General features: G+C 44.9%; 1 protein-coding gene across 6 annotated transcripts in view; it reads left to right on the plus strand.

Moving 5' to 3' along the window:
- RPTOR (regulatory associated protein of MTOR complex 1) overlaps window positions 1–23,999 on the plus strand; it is a 313,806-nt gene that overhangs the window by 257,990 nt on the left and 31,817 nt on the right. For 5 of the 6 annotated variants that reach the window (XM_073312077.2, XM_073312081.2, XM_073312080.2 and 2 more), the window contains 5 exons: window positions 1,836–1,946; window positions 18,305–18,410; window positions 21,365–21,479; window positions 22,141–22,265; window positions 23,559–23,663. In XM_073312077.2, the coding sequence (XP_073168178.1) occupies window positions 1,836–1,946; window positions 18,305–18,410; window positions 21,365–21,479; window positions 22,141–22,265; window positions 23,559–23,663 (562 nt within the window). Of the gene's footprint in view, window positions 1–1,835; window positions 1,947–18,304; window positions 18,411–21,364; window positions 21,480–22,100; window positions 22,266–23,558; window positions 23,664–23,999 lie in introns of those variants that run through there. The other variant, XM_073312082.2, reaches the window with a different exon arrangement.

Consider the following 23,999-nt stretch of genomic DNA (forward strand, 5'->3'; position numbering starts at 1 on the left):
TGATGTGACATTACTAGCTGCTACTGCTGCTTCTTCCGAGAAGTGTTTAATTGGAAAAGGTTATTGATTGTCCTGTAAACATTCAGTTACTTTACATACATTGAGGCTGCTGCCTCACCTTAATGAACAAAGTTTCAGAGAAATTCTCAGAGGCCAGGAGTCAGTCACGCTCCTTAACTGCAGGAGAGAATGTCAGATCCTTTCAACAAGCTCCTTCAGTATTGGTGGGCCCCACAGGAGAGCCCTCATCACACAGCTGTAGGTCATGGTGCACTCAGGTCTTCATAATCCCTTTGCTACTGTCAGAATATGTATGTGTTCTACATCAAGTCCATCCAGATAGAAAGAACAACAGTCCGTACCAGCTGCAGTAGAGAAGCACACAGGTCAGATGCATCTAGTGTTTTCATTGTTCAGTGCCAAAAGGGCTCATTGGGTTGATGCGCAAAGAATCCTTGGTGCTTGTTTGGCACTCTCCAAAGGCGAGCAGGTGTAATTATCCCTACTTCACTAACGGGGAACCTGACCCACACAGGCGGTGACTTGTTCTGCGTCAGTGGCGGGAGCAGGGAATGCAGCCCGTGGGAACCCAGTGGAACTCCTGCCCCCGTCCCATGCTAGGTCCATTTGACCAGAGCTCCCACCCCTGGGAGAGAATGCAGGCGTGTTTTCATGTCTGACTGCAGAAGGAAGCCCAGTGAGTAAGAGCTGGGGTCAGTGAGGGATTTACATACTGCCAGCACTGGCTAGAGCCAGGCAGGTGCTGGGCATGTTTTCACATGTCATTTCACACAGCCAATTCATTTCACTCTGAACTTGGATCTTTCTTGCCTTTGGAGGCTCTTTCGCAGAGGCTGCCAAACTGTACCACATGTGAGAAAAACGGGGGGGAAGCAGCTTCATCGGAGAAAGAGAAGAGCCCCGCTCACTGGTGTGTGCAGATAGTGCTGTTAGAAAGTGCCACATGGTCAGACCTGGAGACTGAATTCCTCTCTGCACCGATGCAGCCCAGTCAGCAGCATTACAGCTTCCCTGCCCTAGAAGGACCAACCGCCTCGGGGAGAAGAGAGGAATTCAGTCCTTGGCCTCTCTGCCAAGACTGCCAACTGTAACGATGCTCTCTGTGATGTGGACAGCTGGCTGCTAGGAATTGGAGTGGCTCCCAGCAATGCACTTCCCATAAGCCACTGCACAGCAGTCAGGTGGTAATGCCTTTGGCACACTACCAGACAGGAGGAACCAGATTCAAGTCAGCAACTTATCACTGAGACTCTGTGTATCCCATTACAAAGTCACCTCAGCCATCCAGTCCCAAAGACAGACACCTCTTTAATGAGCTGGCTGAGGTTTGAGAGTGGCCTTTCCCTGCTTCTTCCATATGCCTTTTCACCCTTTTTATGGCTGTACATATGCTGGCCCCTGTTCTGAGGTTTGGGCCAGTAGTTTTTTCTTGAATCACTTTCACTATCCCCAGTTGTGCCCTGTGCTAGACTCCAGACAGGCCGTGGAAAGGAGCCAGTGTTGTTACTTCATACTTACAAAATAGCTGTGCCCAGAGGCCCTAATCATTACTGGAGCCCATGGTATGTGCTGTATAGCATCTCAGTGCCCTCCCTGAGGAGCTAACGGACGGGCTGTTATTTCAAAGCGTGGCATGCACCATCTCAGATCTCGGCAGCACCTTTCAGCATCTATCTGCTCAATTTCTTTTCTGGTTGAAGTTGACCTATGATATTAGTTCTGTGAGAGCTCTGGGAAGAGAGCCAGCACTTTGAATGTGGGTGGACAGGATCATTAACAAACAATGTTTACCCCTGTGTTCTCTTCCTGGGCAGACCACTGATGATGCAGACGATGCTGTTGGACACAAAATCTTCATTTCAGCCACAATGCAGACAGGATTTTGTGACTGGAGCGCAAAATATTTTGCTCAGCCGGTCATGAAGGTAATATTCTCCCTCCATTCATGTTTCTTGAATCACAGCCCTGCCCTCTCAACCACACAGAAGGGTGGGATGCTGACCCTGGAAATGTGGGCACAATGTGCTCTCCCTTCCCTCGTCATTCCTTTTCTGTTCATCCTGGAACGAGAGCGCCACTCTCACACCACCCTCCCCGCTGCTTTTGATCCACATAATCACCTTGCCTATAAAATGTGGGCAGAGGAACAGAGACGATCAGAGGGAGGGGAGGATTTAGTGGATATGTTGCCAGGGAAAGAGCCCCACGGTATGAAGTAAAAGCTATGCCAAGCCCATGTGAGTAGGAGTGCAAGTATGTGGGGTGGATCTGCTTGTTGGTGCCACTGGTCCAGTCAGCTAAAGAGCATTGCCTTACTGTGAAGGTTAAGCATGGCTGCAGCCTCCAAAGCATTGTATTGTTCCATCAATAGTTGACATCTGATGCCGCGCCTGAGTCGTTCTGCATCGCACGGTGGCAGTTAAGTGCTTCAGCTACATCCACCACGAGAGGCACAAGTTACATACACAACTCAGAGTAACCCACACAAATTCAGTCCCCCAGTAAACAAAGTAACTGGGCCATGGACTAAACTCTGCAGCACTGATGTCCCAACAGTGAGGAGAGATTCTAAAGCAAGGGAGAAGGGGGCCCAGCCCCTGGTCGTGGGGCATTCAGCCAAAGGAACTTGACAACGCATGTCTCCTAGATTATCTTAATTGTAGAGTGAAGGCTTATTTCAAAGCAGCAGGGTCCATGTCATATTAAGTATTTTGTGTGTTTTCCCCATAACTTCCCTTACTAGTTACCTGAGAGAGTTGTGTTCAAAAGGGGGGTTTCTCCCTCCCCACTTGTCGCTTTCTTCTTGCTTAATTCTATAGCAAAGTTAGAATGCTGAATTTGTCACACTGCGATCATTTCCTTAACAGATACATGCCGTAAGCAGAGGAGTGACTTCATTACACTAGAGTTAACACTTCCTTAGCACACTGAGGGTTAGGTGTACCTTGCAAATGTTAACTGATCCTCACAAACATGCAAAATGGAATTGGGTGGGTGGATAGATGGCTGAATAAAGCAAAGACAAGACTTCGTCACAGGTTCAACCATGAGGCAGGTGTAAGTTGTCACAGTGACGCTGTTCTCTACAGTTAATACATGGCAAAGAAAGGCTGTCCAAATCCAATACAAGCTTTTCTAGCAACTCTTTTAAGACTTTGCTGGATGTGGAAGTCCCTCTTTAAAAGCAAGTTTTGTTTTGTGTGTGCTTGTGACAACAAATTATCTTGCTCTGAGTGGGGCAGCACAAGGGTGTATTCAGGTTACCTTTCCTGGGAAAATGCTGGAGATTAATCATTCTTCCCTGCCAGCCCAGAGAACAAGAACAATAAAAACAACTTGGCTGTTAGAATAAACATCACTCTCCTTTTGCTGTGTAATGAAGCCCCTGTATTCCAACAACAAGAGCAAAGACACGGCTTTCTTCCCGCCTTTGCATTTAGGTTTCTGGCTGTGTTGATGCTAAAACAAGCGGAGGAAATTGTTGAGAATGCTGCCTTAAGTGAAGACTATTTAATCCCAGTGTCAGCAGAGCGTGTCCTCCACTCCAAATTAGCTTTGACCCTGCTTGCTCGAGTGCAGCTTTAAAGCTGTGACCTACTCACAGGCATCTTGTAAAATCTCCTTTATCTCAGAAAAGGGGGTTTGACAGCAACTGAGGATCTGAAATAGCTCCCAGGAAAAACTCCTGCAGCCTTGGTTACTTAAAAGAAATTACAATTACAGCAAGCAAAGAGGGTGGCGGTGGAGATTGTGGTGGTGATGAATCTCCTTTGAGATACATGGGCAGGAGACAGACAGAGGACTTTGTGTGTGGGTAGGTGAGGGTGTGGGGACAGGGAGAGGGGTCGTGGCTGCAGAAGGGGCAGTAAATTAGAATGGGTGGTTGGCAATCCTCGGATTGTTTGTTTGGGAAAATCTGTATTTTCTTAGCCCTGGAGGGTGGAGGGGAGATGGCTAATGCTGATCTCAGGGCAGATTAACGTGGTGTTTCCAAAGGCACATCATGTGGGGGTTTGGAACTGACAGCACAGGTACCTTGACTGCTGAGGGAAAAGAAATGTGCACTGCCAGGACTGCCAATGTGTGGATTCTGGGGAATTCCTGGATCACAAGGTTGTAGAAGTTTGTGGAAGAGGAAGCAGGTGTAAGTTGTCACAGTGACGCTGTTCTCTACAGTTAATACATGGCAAAGAAAGGCTGTCCAAATCCAATACAAGCTTTTCTAGCAACTCTTTGAAAACTCGTGGCGAACCGGGGAAGTCCCGGATGACTGGAAAAAGGCTAATGTAGTGCCAATCTTTAAAAAAGGGAAGAAGGAGGATCCTGGGAACTACAGGCCAGTCAGCCTCACCTCAGTCCCTGGAAAAATCATGGAGCAGGTCCTCAAAGAATCAATCCTGAAGCACTTGCATGGGAGGAAAGTGATCAGGAACAGCCAGCATGGATTCACCAAGGGAAGGTCATGCCTGACTAATCTAATCGCCTTTTATGATGAGATTACTGGTTCTGTGGATGAAGGGAAAGCAGTGGATGTATTGTTTCTTGACTTTAGCAAAGCTTTTGACACGGTCTCCCACAGTATTCTTGTCAGCAAGTTAAGGAAGTATGGGCTGGATGAATGCACTATAAGGTGGGTAGAAAGCTGGCTAGATTGTCGGGCTCAACGGGTAGTGATCAATGGCTCCATGTCTAGTTGGCAGCCGGTATCAAGTGGAGTGCCCCAAGGGTCGGTCCTGGGGCCGGTTTTGTTCAATATCTTCATAAATGATCTGGAGGATGGTGTGGATTGCACTCTCAGCAAATTTGCGGATGATACTAAACTGGGAGGAGTGGTAGATACGCTGGAGGGGAGGGATAGGATACAGAAGGACCTAGACAAATGGGAGGATTGGGCCAAAAGAAATCTGATGAGGTTCAATAAGGATAAGTGCAGAGTCCTGCACTTAGGACGGAAGAATCCCATGCACCGCTACAGACTAGGGACCGAATGGCTAGGCAGCAGTTCTGCGGAAAAGGACCTAGGGGTGACAGTGGACGAGAAGCTGGATATGAGTCAGCAGTGTGCCCTTGTTGCCAAGAAGGCCAATGGCATTTTGGGATGTATAAGTAGGGGCATAGCGAGCAGATCGAGGGACGTGATCGTTCCCCTCTATTCGACATTGGTGAGGCCTCATCTGGAGTACTGTGTCCAGTTTTGGGCCCCACACTTCAAGAAGGATGTGGATAAATTGGAGAGAGTCCAGCGAAGGGCAACAAAAATGATTAGGGGACTGGAACACATGAGTTATGAGGAGAGGCTGAGGGAGCTGGGATTGTTTAGCCTGCAGAAGAGAAGAATGAGGGGGGATTTGATAGCTGTTTTCAACTACCTGCCAGGGGGGTCCAAAGAAGATGGATCTAGACTGTTCTCAATGGTAGCAGATGACAGAACGAGGAGTAATGGTCTCAAGTTGCAGTGGGGGAGGTTTAGATTGGATATTAGGAAAAACTTTTTCACTAAGAGGGTGGTGAAACACTGGAATGCGTTACCTAGGGAGGTGGTAGAATCTCCTTCCTTAGAGGTTTTTAAGGTCAGGCTTGACAAAGCCCTGGCTGGGATGATTTAACTGGGAATTGGTCCTGCTTCGAGCAGGGGGTTGTACTAGATGACCTTCTGGGGTCCCTTCCAACCCTGATATTCTATGATTCTGATATTCTATCTATTCTATGATTCTATTCTATGATTCTATGAAGGACATGGGAAGTGCTGGCTACAGACTGATTGGGTTGTGAAGAGGTGGCCTGCCTTGGCATCATGTTTTGCCCACTCTGTGGCATCTAAGTGCTGACTTTTAAGAGGTTGTGATTTACCAGATACTGTGGTGATTCACTTGGGGTGGAAATGAGCTGCCCTTTATCCCTGCTGTACACCTCAGACAATGTATGCGAGCAGGTTTGGACAGTATCAGAGACTTGTGTCCAGCGGATGTGATAGTTTTCTCTCATTTGGCTGAGTGTCTGAATAATTGCTTAGCGACAATATGAAAGCTATTAATATGTGCCCAAAGAATATTAATTGGGAAATGGGAGTGTTCATGGTTGACCAGAATATGTGTGCAGTATGCCATAGAAATTTTACAAGCTCTGACGCCTCTATATCTTTTGGTAGGGCCCTATGAAATTCATGGCCAGGAAAAGCGTCACAGACCGTGAAATCTGGTCTTTTGTGTGCTTTTACCCTATACTATACCCTATATATACTCACGGGGGAGACCAGCGTTTCTCAAATTGGAGATCCTGACCCAAAAGGGAGTTGCAGGGGGGGTTGCAAGGTTATTTTAGGGGGGTCACGGTATTGCCACCCTTACTTCTGCGCTGCTGCCTTCAGAGCCGGGCAGCTGGAGAGTGGCTGACTGAGGGCCCAGCTCTGCCAGCAGCAGCGCAGAAGTAAGGGTAGCAGTACCGCGACCCCCGCCCCACAATAACCTTGCAAACCACCCCCCCAACTCCTCTTTGGGTCAGGACCCTGACAATTACAAAACTGTGAAATTTCAGATTTAAATAGTTGAAATCATCAAATTTTAGATTTTTTTAAAGCCTATGACCGTGAAATTGACCAAAATGGACCGTGAATTTGATAGGGCCCTATCTGTTGGATAGGTCTCAGAGGATCTTTCAAGCATTAAGCTGTCAGTATTTTGGAGCAGAAACCTTGTCTGTGATTTCTCTTGCCACCTCCCACAAACTCCAGCCATTGTGGAACATAACCAGGAGCACCATTCCACTGTAACTTGCCCTTCGCTCCAGGCACCGCCCGTGAGTCGGTTTGTAGGAGGGGAGAAGTTATGGCAGTAGAAATGTTTGCACACCAGGGAGTGAAGATTTCAGGGAGATGTGTTCCGTGCTTCTGGTGGAGGGCTCCTGGATACAGTAGTGAGAGGAGGGAGCCAGGATGGATGGGGGAATGCCGTGAGTGGGTAAAGGGCATGGATGGGAAGGTAGGCCAAAGCAGGACTGGTGGGGCCCAGCTAATGGAAGTGTGAGGGGGTGCTGGGGAGTAGTGCAGGCTGGCTGGTTGGCTCAGTATGCAAATTCCGGGATATGATATGTATAGCTGTCTAAATGATTACCAACTCCTCTCAATAGCATATCTTTCCCATTCAAACAAATGGGAAATTCAGTCACAAACGTCTGTTTACTATGGAGTTACAGTTGCTTGCTGGTACATAGTCCCCTTGCAGACAAGTTTGAGCAAAACTCAAACTTCTGAAAACTAGGAAATGCACTGGTAAGGTTGCACCTTAACTCTGCTCTCTTTCTGCAGTGCCCCTGTGTGCCTGTTAACACATACACCTTTGCTTTGCCAGTCCCACCATGGCTGAAATGTACGCGCTCTGCACCTCCTTTTATAGCTCATTCACTGTCACCCACAGAATTCCATCTAACACAATTAAAGGACAAAATGGGGGGACAGTTTGGCAATTCCTCATTCCCTCTGTTCCCCTGGAGCTGGCCGTAGCCCGTGGGAATTATTTGCATACACTCTAATACATTCAGGTTGTTAGGTGTCCTACGCTAACTGGTGGAGGCGGAAGTTGGGCCTTCTGGTAAAGGGTTAGTTGTGATATGAGGACACGTGAGTTACTTTGAGGTATGTGACAGCTGTGACTGTGATATGAGGAGATCTATGTTTTGCACCCTCCAATGTGTGTGAGCAAAGGAATGGAGCAACGTGAACCTTCACAATGCAGTATGCATCATTTCAGTGCAGAATTGTGTATATTATATAAAGAGCAGGGCACCAGGATTTAGTAGAAAGGGAATTGTCAGTAGCAAGCTGGGATAGGAGAGCAACCTAAGCATCTATTACCTGTCTGCACTCCAGGTAAAGTGAGCGTGGTCAGTGCCAGGTGTAGCTGCACTGAATGGAGAGTCAGTAGTTAATTCTGCTTGGTAGAACTGTGTGTGTGAGCTCTGGATTGCTTTGGGACGTGTAACAGAGCTGTGATATGAGGGGATCTGTATTTTGCATGTGTACCTTCAGGATGCAGTATGCGTCGTTTCTGTGTAGGTTATGTCAGTAGCAGGGCACAGGGCTTTTATTACAAAGGATATTATCAGCAGTGAGGTGGAATGTGAGAGTGTTCTAACACTTTAAAGCTGATTAAGTGACAGTGTAGTTGAGATGGTATCCTGCGGGTCAGTGTGAGGGATTTGTAAAAGGCTGTGAAATGGTTCTTAAATTGTAACGTGTGGTATTCTTTCTGGGGAACTGGCTGTGGGTGTGTACACACGGGGATCTGGAACCTCCTGAAACTTACATTGCCAAGGGCCAGTGTGAGTATGTATGTATTAATCCATCGCTTCAAGAGGGTAGAGAGAAGGTGCCATGGGCAATCTTTGCGGTTGTTTTGTCCTTTTTGTCTTTTAACTGTGTTAAATGAAATTCTGTGGATGAGAGTGAATGAGTTGTAAAAGGAGATGCAGAGCTTGTATATTTCAGCAACTGTGGGGTAGAAGAGTAAAGGGCGCGTGCGTTAACAGGCATATTGGGGGATTGCTGAAGAAGAGCAGAGTTAAGGTTGCATGGGCAATCTTACCTATGCATTTCTTACTTTTCAGAAGTTTGTTTTGCTCAACACAATGTTCTGCAAGGGAGCAGCATACCACCAAGCAACCGTACCTCTTAATTACTTTGTTTTTTTTGCCATTGAATTACAGTGTTTGTCTGTCACACAAACCAGTAATGTGATGGTGCTCTAAGAGGAAGGGAATCAGAGGAATACTGCTGGCTGCATACTTTTATAAACATCTACTGGTTATTTACGTTTTTCGAGTAGATGGAAAAATTGTATTTCATCTGTAGGAAATTCCTCCCCCCCTAAGAAATAACGATGAGGTTTCCATTACTGCTCATTCTTGAAGCACATGGTGTGTTGTTTTGTTTTTTAAATATCAATATAGTGTAACAGTGTGAGCTAATTGGCTGTGTGTCTGTGTTTTATGAAACTAGTTACACTGTAGGCAGGTTTCCAAGTATCTTAATTTTTTTTTTATGTGAATCACTAAGAGGAAATAAAATCATTGGTCCAGTGCTTCATCAGCTCTACTGCTAGTGTAAGTAATTTTCTCTTGACAACAACAGCAGCAAAGCCAGTAATATATTGGGAGATATTTCTGACCTATGGGGTTTAGTTGCCAGATTAAACTTCAAGCTTTTGGGCTTTATACAAAGATTGGCTTTGGTCAAGATGAGTTCCAGGGTCTTGTTCCTAAGTGCAGAAAATGGTAAGTAAGTTTATAAGGGGAAAAGGAGAGAGAATTGGGGATGATAGTGCCATTTAAAAAAGGGTAATGTTTTGTCTCTCAGTGCTTATTAAAAACATTTGTCTACTATCGAGGATAGTAGCTCACAAGAGTGGTGACTTATTAATATAATAAATCACTGTAGACAGCCAATCAAAAAGCAACATTGGCTTGTATATGGGGAGCGATTATTTTAGCTTGAGTACTTCACATGCATGAAACAAAATTGCTTTTCCTTTTTTCTTTTTCTTTTTTTTTTTTTGAGAAAAAGAATAAATTGAAGCTCTATGAATACTAATTTGATGTAAGGGGAAATGGGCTGAGAGTCAATCATGTGAATACACAGAGCCTCTTTCTGCATCCATTAGGCCCAAATAAATTGTTGGGTGTTTTTCCATAAAAATTGGGGTGGTCTGAGAACTATGAAAGAACTGTGTTCATAAACAGAATTTGTACCATGGTTACCTCATCAGCCCCATGGCGCCGTCCATTTTCCGACATGATAGCAAGAGTGGTAGCATTTGTGATAGTGAAAGTTCAATAATGGTTTCCATTCTGACCCCATTCCAGCCCTCTCCTGGACAGTTCAGATAAATAGTATGGTTTGTTTGTTCCTCTAAAGAGGCACAAGTACCCCACAACTTATTAACTTGGGTAAATACACCCTGCCCTTTAAACACAGCACTGAGTTGATTATTGTAAAAATAAAACTAATGTGTTAACAATAAGAAATAGATTAGGTGATGCTAAGTATGGGGAATAAAGTTAGAAAGAGTTACAAGCAAATAAAAGTGAAAACATGCATCTAAAACCTAATCTAGCAAGGAATAGGCTTTGTTCAGGATGGTTTCTCTCCTATATGCAGTTTCCAGAAACTTCAGCCTCCCCCTTTGAAGGACTCATCTTTCTCAGCTTGCAAGAGCTTTGGCTTCTTGTGTCTGTCTAGTGATGGAAGCCACAGATGGCTTCTGTCTTTCCTTATATTTTCCAGAGTTCGGAGACTTGATGACCTCATGCTGTTCTTCCCTTCCTGTGGGCTTCCCATCCCCTTGTATGTAAATACAGCTTCCATTGTTTTGATTCCACCATGCTTCATTTACATAGGAGACAAGAAAATAGCTGCCCTCTCTCTTGTTGGGGAGGGACCCTGTCTCTCCTTGTTTAGCCGCAGACTTTAAAGCCTAAACTTGTAAAGTATCCAAATTTCCTCATATAGTGTTAGTGGGTATATTTCACAGTGATATTAATCACCTGTGTGTCATTAGCTCCAGAAAAGACTGCACTCTGTATATTTTCATAATACAGTAGTATCAGATACAATCAGTTGATTCAATTGCTTATTGCTGGAGGTTCAGTCGCCCATCTTTATAGATCTGTAAACCTTTTAAATGGATTCTTCACAGGGTTACCCCTCAGAGTAAAGTTTATTCAAGCTGTGAGGAAGGTGACATGGAGTCTGGTGGTAAAGGAAGCTCCATGCACTTTCTTCTCTCACTTCTTATCTCTATAGCTTTGTTTACTTAATATGTTAAAAATGGACCTTCATTGTCGTTGCCTGAAGATGGCTGGTCACAGAATAAAATACACATTCCAGTGCTGGAAGGCTTGATTACCAACTCCTCCTGACATGCCTGGTTTAAACACACTTGAGTTATAATTCCAGCGTATATACATAACTCTACCGACTGGGTGTGTACATCACGCAAGAATATTAATGGTCAGTGAGCTATTCATTTTCAAATGATACCTCACAAGGTGTATTTTGTACAAAGATGATAACAGTAGTGTGTAGAGTGTGAATAAGAGTGCTTAGTGTCACTGATTTACTGCATGGCAAGCCATGGTATGAATCTACGGTGCACTGCCCTGCCATGTACTAAGTCTTTGAATAGAGAAGCCTGCAGATATATTTTTGCAGATACATTTTTGTAATCTACGTCCATTCCTGTTTCCTGTATTTTCATTGTATACTGCTCCAATATATCTTTTCTCATTGAGATTTTGTTCATAACTTCCCTTCTTTCCAAGTCATGTATGTATGTGTGTGTGTGTGTGTGTGTGTGTGTGTATATATATAAATAATTAAGGGCCTTGGCGCATCCTGCACTTCGGCACAAAGCAGCAGAGGGGACAGAAAGCACCCCTTCCTCTTTTGTGCAAATGCAATGTACTACCACTGCTTCCCACAAATGTGCAGGGTGTGGGTGGAGCCTTGATGCTGCCTCCCCAAGGGACCTGGAAATGAGCGTACGCTGTGCCGAGCATCCACCTGTCAGTTTACTCTGTCCCAGGAGCAGCAGAGAGACCAAGAGGGAGATTGATTCCCTTAGTCACAGTCTCCCTCCGGGGCTGCCCCTTTTCTGCGGGCTAGATTGCAATGATACTGCCTGTGTAGTGGGTATAAAATAATCTTGCTGTGCACTTGTTATACAACTCAGGGACTCTGTCTGACCAGGGTACACGGAGTAGTGCATAGTACTGTGAGAAGTGACATGTGCGTCTCTAAAGCCCGCCCGGTATTAAAACGTTATATCCACCCAGCTACGTCACGGGGGGTGTGAAAAATCCACACCCTGAGCCATGTAGGGAAGCGATGTCAGTCTCAGTGTAGACACGACGAGGTCAATAGAAGAATTCTTCCATCACCCTAGCACCCCCCCGGTGGGGAGGTGGATTGCCTGTGCTAATGGGAGAACCCCTGCCGTCGCTGCGGGAGTGTTTACACTGAAGCTGCAGCAGCCTGGCTGCAGCTGTGCCACTGTGACGTTTCGCGTGTAGACAAGCCCTGCGTTGGAAGGAGAATGTTACGGTGCATTGTGTTAACTGAGAAATGGTGTGCAGCTCTGTAATTGGAGACTGCATTATTCTGCATGCGCACAAAGAGTCGAGAGACGGTTCCGCATGCAACTTCTTTTTGACATTTCCTCATGGTTGCTTGCTTAACCAACAACCTTGATATTCTCACACTACCCTTCGTGGCTGGAATTCTGTAAACTAGAAGTGCCACTCCTGGAGCGTTCAGGAACAGAGAGCCCTGATTGGCTACTGCTGCCTTTTGGGAGCTTCAGTTCGCTAAAGAAGCGAAGTGAAAAATGAGCCAAGTGCAGGTAGAGGAGAGGGACATTGCTGTTCCATTCTAGTACTTCATGCAGAGATGCTGCTCCCTAACGTAAACGGGGAAAGAAAAACAGTCATTTCTGTAATGAATAAATAGAAAATGACTGCAAGCACATCTTGATTGCATTTAAATTATGAGTCTAGCTTTGCTTCATAGCCCTTGCTCTGAAAATGCAGGGATTAATTCTCATTATAAATCACTGGCTCAGTTTCAGACCATCAAACTGGACTTTATGTGTTGATTATCAAATAAATTTACGAAGAGAACACTGCATTGCAATTGCTTGGTGGGGAGTTCAACAGCAGACAGCTTTGGAAATTCTGATCTCTGCCGAGAATTTGACCCAGCTCAAAGTTCTGAAAGTTCTTGAAAGGCCATTCTGCCAACCTCATGCAACCCTGGATTTGTATCATGCAGGCAGCCTAGGCTTTTCCAGCTGTATGGAAGCCCCACGTCAAAGAGAGCAGAAGCCAGTATTCAGTCTGTTTGATACTGACATAATGTGAGGGTAGAGGTTGGAGAGGATTCTAGAAGGTGAGAATTACATAAACAAATCCTTCCTGATAATCCTAGCTGTAACTTCAGCACTTTCACTGCACCGTATCTTGGCAGTTGTGCAAAGCCCTGGCAGAAAGATTAACCCTTTATAAAATTGTGGCAGCAACACGAACCAGGAAAGATCACCCAGTAGTATTATTTGCTATAGTAGAAGCGTGTCAGCCTCTTTTCCTAACCCCCGAATTGAGAGAGAGGCAAAGAGTTAAAAGAAAACAACTTCATTGGCTTTTGAATGGCACTCGTCGGTGGGAGGATTCAGAATTGTAATATGTTTCTTTCTGATGACAGCCAAGAAGTGTTATAAATCTGTGGCGTGTCATGATCCTAATCATGTAACACTATTCCAGACACCCACGTTCCTCTGGGAGCTCTGCTTAGAGGAGAGCTCGGCAAAAGCCAACACTGGGCTTTTGTTTACTAGAAGATTTTCTAAAGCTTAAATGGAAACTGGCTGGGGAAAGGGGAGAAAGGAATGAATGATTAGACGATCACCTGATCGGCGAGTGTTCTCTGGAATATATACTTCAGCCTTTCCTTCCTAGTCTGTGCTCAGCACCACTCTGACTGGGGGGAGGGAGGTGGAAGTCTCACTCAGACACTCACGCTCTCACATTTGCGTGGTAACCCAGGAGTTCCCCAGGTATGTGCGCATGCTAAGAGCTCATCTGAGTACTTTATTATTTTTGTTAGCCAAAGTAGTGCAGTGGGTCAGCGAGGTTACTCGGCAGGTCCTGCATGGGGATGTGGAAAGGAACGTTGGTTTGGCCACATTCTCTGCCCCCTTGTACTGGCTGCATACAGCAACTTTAACTCTCTTGCTCTCCCTCTACCCCCAATTCACAAGGCAAAATGATTGCAGAGGGGGACACTTCCCCCTGAGCCTGGCAGTGTCATAAGCAGGCCCACAGCGTGTCTGGCACTGCAAGATAGGCAGTGGTGGTGTGGCCGTGTCAGTCACAGGATATTAGAGAGACAACATGGGTGAGGTAATAGCTTTTATTGCAGTCGCTCTCAGCCTTTCCAGACTACTGTCCCCCGTTCAGGAGGCTGATTTGTCTTGCAGACCCCCAGGTTTCACCTCACTTAAAAACTACTTGCTTACAAAAATCACACTATTACTAAAAAATTGCTTACTTTCTCATTTTTACTGTATCATTGTAAAATAATATAAATACTGTGCTTACATTTCAGTGTATGGTACATAGAGCAGGATAAACAAGTCATTGTATGAAATTTTAGTTTGTACTGACTTTGCTGGTGCTTGTTATGTAGCCTGTTGTAAAACTGGCAACTATCTAAGTGAGTTGATGGACCCCCTAGAAGACCTGTGCGTGCCCCCAGCAGTACACATGCAGCTGATTGAGAACCACTGTTTTATTGGACCCACTCCTGTTGGTGAGAGAGACACAGGCTTTTGAGCTACACAGGCCTGAAGAAGAGTTCAGTGTGACTCGAACACTTTTCTTTCACCAGCAGAAGTTGGTCCCATAAAAGATATGACTTCACCCACCTTGTCACTGCAAGATAGCTCATTTCAGGCCAGTTCTCCATTACCTTTCTGCCTATTGTCCTTGGAAGGACTGAGTCCATTTTCTTCAGAGATGCAAAGCCCAGATATTACTTTAACCTGCTGCCTCATCTTTGAGCCCTGCACACACCATATTTTGTCAGGGATGGGGACAGTAGCTTCCCCATAGGCACACAGTTCCTTGTCCAAGTCCGAAAAAGCTGCTAAGTGCCAATGGAGGGAGTTAGAATTCTGTGCACGCCCCTGCCCCTTCCTGCTTGAGACGGCCTTTAGATCTTACTCCAATTTATTCCCACAGAAACTGGATTTTCATTAAAGTGTAATATCTCTGCTCTTGAATATGCTTTGATGCATTTTATCCTGGGCTTGTTTATTGCTTTGCATTCTTGGTCATTTGTCATTTCCTTTCTAATAAACCCTAGATTGCTGCAAAATGAAACTTGGGTGTTTTTTTAAAAAAGAAAAGGCAATCCAGCCCAATAATCATTGTTATGAGTCCTTTCCAATGTGTGGGATGTTTTGAACATAGTGTGCATAGTAATGTCAGGTATTTAAGTTCTTTTTCATTAGGAAAAAATAAATGGGGGGTCTGGGAGGGCTTACCACTCCTCCTGCTCCCCCTCCCAAGAAATACCCCTTCCTGAGCAGCAGTTATCCTTTTCATTGACATACACTGGGTGTAGCTCTCATCAGAGCCCCCGTCGCAGCTTTTTAATTGCCCAGAGGGCTGGTTCTAGAGCAGTGGTTCTCAAACTTTTGTGAGCCAGGATGCATCAAATGGCAGAAAAATCATCTTTGTCCCCTTCCCTTGTTTCTTCTACAATGCTTGTGCAGGAGAGGCCTGCTTGCCCACAATCCCCTCCTGAGGCCCCTCACAATTGCTGGCCTGCAGAACTCTGTTCTAGAGCGCTGAAAGAGAGGGATGCTTTCAGCCCCAGCAGCTGAGCATGCTGCCCCTGTAACACACGGACCGGAACCGGTATCGAGTTGGGGACTCCCACATGGCAGTGCACACTGCTTACTAGTCACACCAATCTTCGTCTTCATTCACTCTGCCCCTTGCTATGGATAATGGTTTTTAAGGGGAGGATGGGAAGAAAAGACATTTTGAAAGGGACAAAGCCCTTTACCTGCTGTATTTACTGTTTTAATATTGCAGTTCTGAATAAAGCCTTTAGTGCATTGTTCATTGGTATTTTTATAAAAGGAGTGTCTTGTGCCTTTAAATTCAAAGGTGCTTTAGCTTATTCATATTTAAAAGTACACAACCCAATAAAGCTCATTGCGGCATAACTATATCAACAAACCTTCCTAGTGTAGACACCATTTATACTGGGCAAAAACGTGTTTTGCCAAGATAGCTTGTTGTGCTCAAAGAATTTGTATAAGTTACAACTACATCTGTGTTAAGGCTTTTGCCAGTATAAAAATGTCAGAGAAGACATTGCCTCCTGCAGGCTGTGTCCACACTGGGTGCTAGGAGTGTGGACTAACCCCTGCTTGTGTTTGCTTACTTGCATTGGCTCTCATCCCTAGCACAAGTAGAAACAGCAGTGTAGCCATGGTAGCCTGGCTGAGCCACCTGAAACTGGTGGGTTTGTACTCAGCACGTCTCAACCATGCCCTCCCTGCTGCTATCCCGCTACACTTCTATTTATGCTCATGGTGTCTGGATCAGAGCTACTCCTGGTATGTGTACACAAGCAGGGGAATCATACCCCTCTCTCATAGTGTTGACCGAGCCTAAGTGACGTTACTATACCAGCAAATATGTCTAACTTAGACCTGGCCAGAGAGAAATTAAACATTTAGCTCAAGCCTGCAAAGATTGTGGTTACTCCACTGGAATAATTATGAAGAAAGGTTGAAAAATGGGGCATGTTTTGTCTAGAGAAGAGCAGACTTGGAGGATACATGCTAAGTTTTCAAATATGTAAAAGGTTGTTATAAAGAGGATGGTGATCAGTTGTTCTCTATTTCCACCATAGGACAAGAAGTAATCAGCTTAGTTTGCAGCAAGGGAGATTTAGGTTAAATATTAGGTCAGCTCTCTAGCTGTAAGTATAGTTAATCATGGAGGGTCATGGAATCTCCATCACTAGAGATTTTTAAGAACAGGTTAGAAAACATCTGTCAGGGATGGTCTAGGTATACTTAATCCTGCCTCATCGCGCAGGGGTGTACTGGGAGACCTTGTGAGGTCCCTTCCAGCCCTTTTTAGCCTGTGGGTCTCATTGTGCAACTCATACTCCTGATTAGTACTATTGAACCTATTGAACCTCTGAGCTACTCAGTGTGAGGAGGGGTTGCAAAATAGGACCCAGTTGTATGGTATTGAGTATATCTTATTTCAGTTGCCCTGAAGTTTCACAGACTGAGGGATTTGTGTGTCGAGCTGGTGTGGGATTTTCCCTCCAAATGTTTTTTATGAGAAATTGCTGATTTGACAAAACTGAAACTTGTGGGAAGGTACCAGTTTCAGTGAAACTTTTGACCGGTAAGGCTTATGAATCATTTCTGGTCAGAAAGAGAGAGAGAGAGAGAGATACTCCAGACTAGCCAACCGTTCCATGCTCAGGCGACTCTCCTGGGATGGGGGAGACCCAGGTTCTAGCCTCTGGTCTGACTCAGACAGAGCAGGGAATTGCATCTGGGTCTCCCACATCCCAGGCATGTGTCTTAACGACTGGGCTCTTGGCTCTCCTAGGGTGCAGCCTGACTCTAGGGGTGTTTTGTTTGTTGAAAAGGAAAAAATGCCAAAAGATCTCGATGCCGTCCCTGTGCAGAGTGGGGTGGGAAATGGCAATCTCAACAATGTTCCTGGCACAGGAAAACCATTTCCAGCCCAGCTCTACTGGTGTGAAATTAAGATGAGAAGATAAGGGGTTACAGAATTTCCTTGCAATCAGTTGTGTTCCAGTAAGGGAACCTAAAACATTCCTTCAGTTTGTCAGTCAGTGCTGCACTGATCACATGAAAACCTTGAGATTTAAACATAAAATACTTAATATTATCTTTCACCTCTTGTCAGTTCTAGACAATGAAAGGAAAATTTTAATACAAGTTTTTAACTTTCTGCCTACGTGAGAGCTCCGTTCTTTCTTTTTCATTGCTCTGAAGTGTTTTATGACCCTTTGATGAATTGCAAAATAAGCTATATTATATGCAGACAGAGGAAAGTAGTTGGGTTGCCTCTGGGATAGTTTTGTAAGGTGCAGTTTATCTATGGGTTCATTGCAGGGGCTACTTGGTGTTATAATTCAGGGCAACTGCACTTATTTTTCCCCATTGTGGTCCAACAACAACATCCACTGTCAGGCTTCCAACTCCCTGGCCATCAGCTCTCTTGGGTGGCAATCTGCGTCTCTCCTCTTTCTGACCCAGTGTTTCCAGGCTGACCAGTTCCCTGCATTCACTGTGGTATTCCCAGTGAAAGACAGCCTTGCCTGCAGAGACCTGCTTCGTTTCTCTCCTCCGAGAGTGTAATTGCTCCTATTATAATAAAAATAAATAAGATGAGACAAAATACAGGACGCCTGTCCAGGAGAGGGATAAAGGGAAAAGATTACTAACAATGAAAAGAGTCGGATCGAAAAGATGGTCAAATATTTAAAATCATACGGTCCTGTGTGCTCTTTCCATTTACTGTCGGCAGCTGGATGTAGGATTGCACCTGCTGAAGAATCTCTGATTCTGGCTTGTGTGTGTGTGTGGTGAGAGAGAGAGAGAGAGCTAGTTTTGGATAGTTACAGCTGCTCTGGTTTTGTTTTATTAATGTATTCATTTATTGGAAGATTCCAGAAGAGCATGATTTGGAGAGCCAGATCCGCAAAGAGAGGGAATGGCGGTTTCTACGCAACACCCGCGTCAGAAAGCAAGCACAGAAGATCATCCAGAAGGGTGAGCTCTCTACTTCTCAGGCACTTTTCTCAAGTACTGCAGCTAGCATTATGCCCCCCCCCCTTCTTCCTGTAATACAAACAGTAAATAACAATAAACTATGCAAAGCCTTTGTGAGACCAGGGTGTTTAACTAGTCACTGGCCTTTGTCCCCATTAGGGGAACAGGAGCTTATTCAATTGTGAAGTGTTTCCCTAGAGGTGATTTATCTTGAAGCTTACAGGGCTTCATTTATTGCAAGTAGTTACTCCTGCTCAGGGGATTGACCTGATTGTGGTGAGTGTAGAAGTTCTCCTTCCCTCTTGAAAACCTAAATGCAATGTTATCATCTAAGGAATATGGGCATATGTAGCAGGGTCAGCCAAAAATGATCATCACTTTATGTAACCATCTGAGTTGAACTTGGGGTGGGAAAGAATAAGAGATCAGGGATTTTTGAGAGCGAGAACCTGCCATAAGAAGGGGTTTTCTTGCTAAAAGAATTGACAAGGTTCACAATTCTAAATGCATGCATTCACCCTGAAGCCTTGGACTTGGAAGTGAGCAGCTGGGCTTTTCAGTATCTCTGCCAGTCGGAGATGGCTTGTCCGCAGGTACTCAAGTGTCCAGCACAAAATGGATAATTTAGAGACCCTTAACAGATACTATTGATTTACTGTTTTGGCCTTTCTTTCCTATCCTGTCAAGTTCTGATGGATATTGTCGGCTACATTTTTAAAGGGATGGCAGGTTAAACTTCAGAGTCCCCACCTGGCCCAAAGGGCACAATCAGGGTTTTTGATGTGTGTCAAATGCTACTCAGGTTACAGTCATGCCAAATCAGCTTGTTTTGCAAAGGTGAATGATGTCCTTTCCTCTTGATGTTTAGCAGGCATCTGAATGACTCCAGAATTCCCCCACTCCACTGAGCTCCAGAGATGATTGTTTATGCCTCGTATCCCATTATATTTTTAGCACTTTTATGTACAGCCTCATTTACACTCTCGGCTTTTCCTCTAATATGCCTTGGGTTCATATTTCATTAACATGTATATTCAGTGCTCTGCTGAAAGCTAACCTTGCTTATTGATAACTCTTTATGCATTTTCAAAGTGGCAGTCAGGCTAGGATTTTTTTTTAATGTATTTGAATTCAGTTTAGCCCACTAAAGTAGCCTCTGGAATTTACATAGCTATGAGGAGACCTGTTGTTATTACTCATTCTGCAGCTTGCTTAGCCAATGAGTAGTGGGGGGTGAATCTATGTAATTCCCCTACATTGTGGTTCTGTGTGTGGCTGCATATTCAAGAGATGCTCTCACCATGGAAGAGAACATTTTGGGTGTTTTTCTCATATGAGATGCTGGTGGGGACAGAATCAGTGTGAAACATTAATCTGCTGAGCAAGATGCTATCTGAGACTCAGTTTCTCATGTGCAGCTGGAGGGCTGGCAGACTTGAGTCTTATACAATGGATGGCCTGGTGTCTACCACAGCAGAATATCATAAACCAGGAGAGTGCAAGGGATGGGTCAGGGACCTTTTCTGAATACAGATAGTACAAAGGAGCAGGGCTGGTGTCCGCCTGATGGGCTTGAATCTCTTCATGGACAGGTTCAGATTCTGTCACCCAGACTGAAAGTGAAATGCAAATTACTTGTAAAAATAACACAACCAAGATCCCAAATATTAACAACAAATTAAAATAGACTTAGATCAATGCATTGTAAAACAAACTGTCTAAAGTCTGTATCTGCTGACAAGCTGTCAGCTCAGGATTCTGCATTTCCGCCACACTCTTGGTGCTACTGCTAGCAGCTAAAGTGGAGTGGAAATAGCTGCATAACTTGGCAATGATTTGGATTCTTACCTTGTAATCATTTAGGTTTTCAGAAATTTTGCAATGACTCACGATGCCACCATGAGTATCCTGATGATGATTCCCAAAGTCAGAAATCCTACAGTCACACACTGTGTAACTACTCTGCCTGCATAAATAAAACCTTTGTGAAATGATTGTCAGAGACTCCACATACCAGAGCCCAGGATATTTAGCAACTCGACCTGTAAACGAATGGCAGTGTTTCAGGCTTTTGTGAGCATTTTCCATTAGCATTTGGCCCCTTTCAGATTTTACAACAGTGATGTAGACATGGATCGTTTCAGTGACACTTCTGGACTTGGCAGCCCTGTATTACAGCAGTGTCATCAGTGGATATGAACTGAAGACCTGATGTGAGATCTGAACCCACGAACACCTAGCCCACTTGCTAGACTGCTCTGAGCAGCTTTGACGTTCACTGTCTTGTAGAGAAAAGTTTTCATCCAGTTTAAAATTTGCCAGAGATGCCCAGCTATAACTTCAGGAGTGCGAGACAGTGAAAAGAGCTGTGCAGCTCTTCGCTCTCACAGAGGATATGAGCCTCTTGTCCTGGAGAGAGCTCACTGACTAAGCATCTCCAGCATAGGCTCTTCCTAGATGGCATGTTTTCTTTTCTGGTGGGGTGGGGTGGGGTGGGGAGGGAGAAGCATCAGCCCCAAATAGGCCAGTTGTGGGAGGCCAACAGTTTTAGGTCTGGAGCAACATGGCAAGAGTGAAGGATTCTGGTTTAGGGAGAGAACAACTTAAACTATTATTGCGTATGTAGCACCATAAGTGTCTGTGGTTCTGCTAAGCAAAAGAGTTTTGCTAGACCAGTAGAACAATGTCCTGAAGGGACTCATGATCACCTGATAGGTTATGGTTAAGGAGGCTTTGGGAGGCAGAGAATGGTGAGGGTTTGGCATATGCTAGTTGGGAGTAAGGGGTGGTATAAAAGAAGGCACAAAGTCTGGTGGGACAAAGGAACTGGCCACGTGTGAAGCTTAGAAGGATAGGTTGAGGATTGTACAGAAAGTAGAGAACAATATCCTTTTTGTGGTTTGATTCCCAGGTATTAAGTCTGGGTTTTCTCTCATTTCCCCCCTCCCCCCCAGGTATTTCACGGCTAGATGATCAAATCTTTCTGAACAGGAATCCAGGCGTTCCTTCCGTGGTGAAGTTCCATCCATTCACACCATGTATAGCAGTAGCTGATAAAGACAGCATCTGGTAAGAGTTTCTGCCTTTCTGACCCTAAGGGATTGGCTTCCAGGGTCATGATTGGACATGTAAGGACTGTCAGCCCCAATGATGGACACCAAGTGGTCTGAATTCTTTGAGGGGATGCTATGCTTGTCCTCATTTTCTCCCCCATCCACTTCCATAGCTATTCTCCTTCCAGCTGAGGGTGGGGGTGGGGCAGGCTCCTTCAGCAGCCTAGCAGCATTGTTCCTAGTATTGTCCAGAGCAACACATAATTCACCCCACCTCAGGGGCTGAACACCTTGCCCCCACATGGTCCCACTCATGCTGGCTGGACATGGAAAGCCCTCAGAGACTTGGCTCCTCTTAGGTGCAGTATGTGATGGTTTTGAAGTCTGCATCTCTCCTGTGTTAAACAAATACAGTGGCCTTCTGTGTCAGTAGGTAGAGGATCCTCATTATAACTAGATTTATAACAGGTTAGGATATTAATCTTATTACTTCCTCTGCAGAAGCTGGAGATGATGTTATAGAAAGGCATTAATAAAAAGACACTCAATACTCTAAGGAGAAAAACAAATTTAATTCCAGTGCATATAACCTTTAGTGACACTTTAGTGGGAAAGCTGCTTTTTACGGCTTGTTCAGTGAATACAGATCTGACCTGATATTCCACTACCTTTCCCAGTTTTTGGGATTGGGAGAAGGGGGAGAAACTGGACTATTTCCACAATGGGAACCCTCGCTATACCAGGATCACAGCAATGGAATACCTGAATGGACAAGACTGCTCTCTGCTCCTGACTGCCACAGGTGAGTTCAGCCTCGGTCACCAAATCGTCAAAGGGCAGGAGAGAGGAGGAATCATTGACAGGCTTCAGATGCATGTGAGATGTTCTGAGCCCTCCCCTCTCCTTTATGGGGCTGGTCCATTCACCCTACCATGGGAATTCGTGGCCTGGGAGGCTCCTGAGAGAAGTTTATGGCTAGCAGGGTTGAATAATTTAACTGTTTTGAGTTGAACTTGATGCAGTAAATACTTCTTGATACCATTTTCAATCACGATTGCCGCCTGATTCATTTGATGAATGGTTTTGAGTCCTCCCCCAGCACAGTTACAAACCATGTTACAACCTTATTGTATAGATGACCTCTGGAGGCCACACAATTTCAGTCAGCACTGTTTTTAATGGGAAGGAAATCCTGTCCACAGCAGACAGGGATACCATGCTACAACTGTGCTGTCAAATAGTGTTATTAACACAGGGTTAGCTGTAGAATGGGCATGGCCTGCCTGTGTATTTTTTTACATTATAATTTCTCAAATGGCTCCAAATTTCTCTGCAAGTCTCTTCCCTGTCCCTGACAAATCACCTGGGAAAAGAACTTCTGTAGATTGCCCTATTGTAGGGAAACACAAAGTTCTGCTTTTTCCATTTGTCAGTCTCTGGAGCTGTGAGAGGGATTTACTTCTTCCAGGGAACTGTTGTAAATCTGATGGTCTACATGTTTTCAGTTGCTGTTCAAAGTCAGCCCTGAAGTGTGCAATTATGGCATAATTAAGAAATGTGTGAGAGGGATTGTGAGACCTCTAGGACATTTCTCTTTCAAATTACTGATTTCTAGCACAAAACAGTTTTACGGGGGCGGAGGCAAAATTAGAAGAGACACTGGCATGAAGGACTTGTGCCAAGAAGGTGGGCTTTGGTGAAGCTCTCATACTGGGTTGTGTTTTGTATTTAGTAGAGTACTTTGGTTCTTAGCATTGATAGGAAGGAAGGAAAAGAGATAAGTCCTAGTGAAAATGAACTGTTTTCAAAGAGAAGGATTTACAACTAAATTAAGGTGTTCACTCTCCTAGTGCAGTCCCTGGTGAAATAATCCCTTAGGTTGCATGGACATAAGGTTAGAGAGAAGAAGAACCCTTATAAACAGGTGTAGGAGAAATCATTCAGAAAGGGGCCTGGAAGGTCAGGTGACATTTTCATTCCATTTAGGAGTCCATGATTACAATTCCAGGTTATCTTTCCTTTCTCCATCTGCTCCCAAGTAACTAAGTGACGTCTGTACCAGCAGTGACATTGCCTTTTTTCTATGCTTCTCAAGATGATGGTGCTGTCAGAGTGTGGAAGAACTTTGCAGACCTGGAAAAGAATCCCGAGATGGTGACTGCCTGGCAGGGCTTGTCGGACATGTTGCCAACCACACGAGGTGGGTCTGTGTTGAATTCTCATCTGGGGGTAGAAATAACTTACCCTGCTGGGACCTTTTCTAGGGATAGGTAAAGTGGAACAAGTTGTTCTATTTCAGCCTTCAGTAACATCCTTGTTAACAGTCTCTGGGCCTTGGAGTGGAGTCTTACCAAGCCCTGATAAGGGATTCCTTTTCCACTTGTCCACATGAACCTCAAACACAAGCTCTTCTGAGCTAAGTATGACTAGAGTAGCCAGGTGGGGAGTAGCAGTGCAAGGGGATAGAGATGGAGGATAATTCTCCAACAGTGGAATAGAGGAGCACAGCCACATTGTCCATCAGAGGCTCTGCTGG

This window comes from Lepidochelys kempii, chromosome 14 (genome assembly GCF_965140285.1).
Source record: "Lepidochelys kempii isolate rLepKem1 chromosome 14, rLepKem1.hap1, whole genome shotgun sequence".
In the NCBI taxonomy this organism is placed as follows: Eukaryota; Metazoa; Chordata; order Testudines; family Cheloniidae; genus Lepidochelys; species Lepidochelys kempii.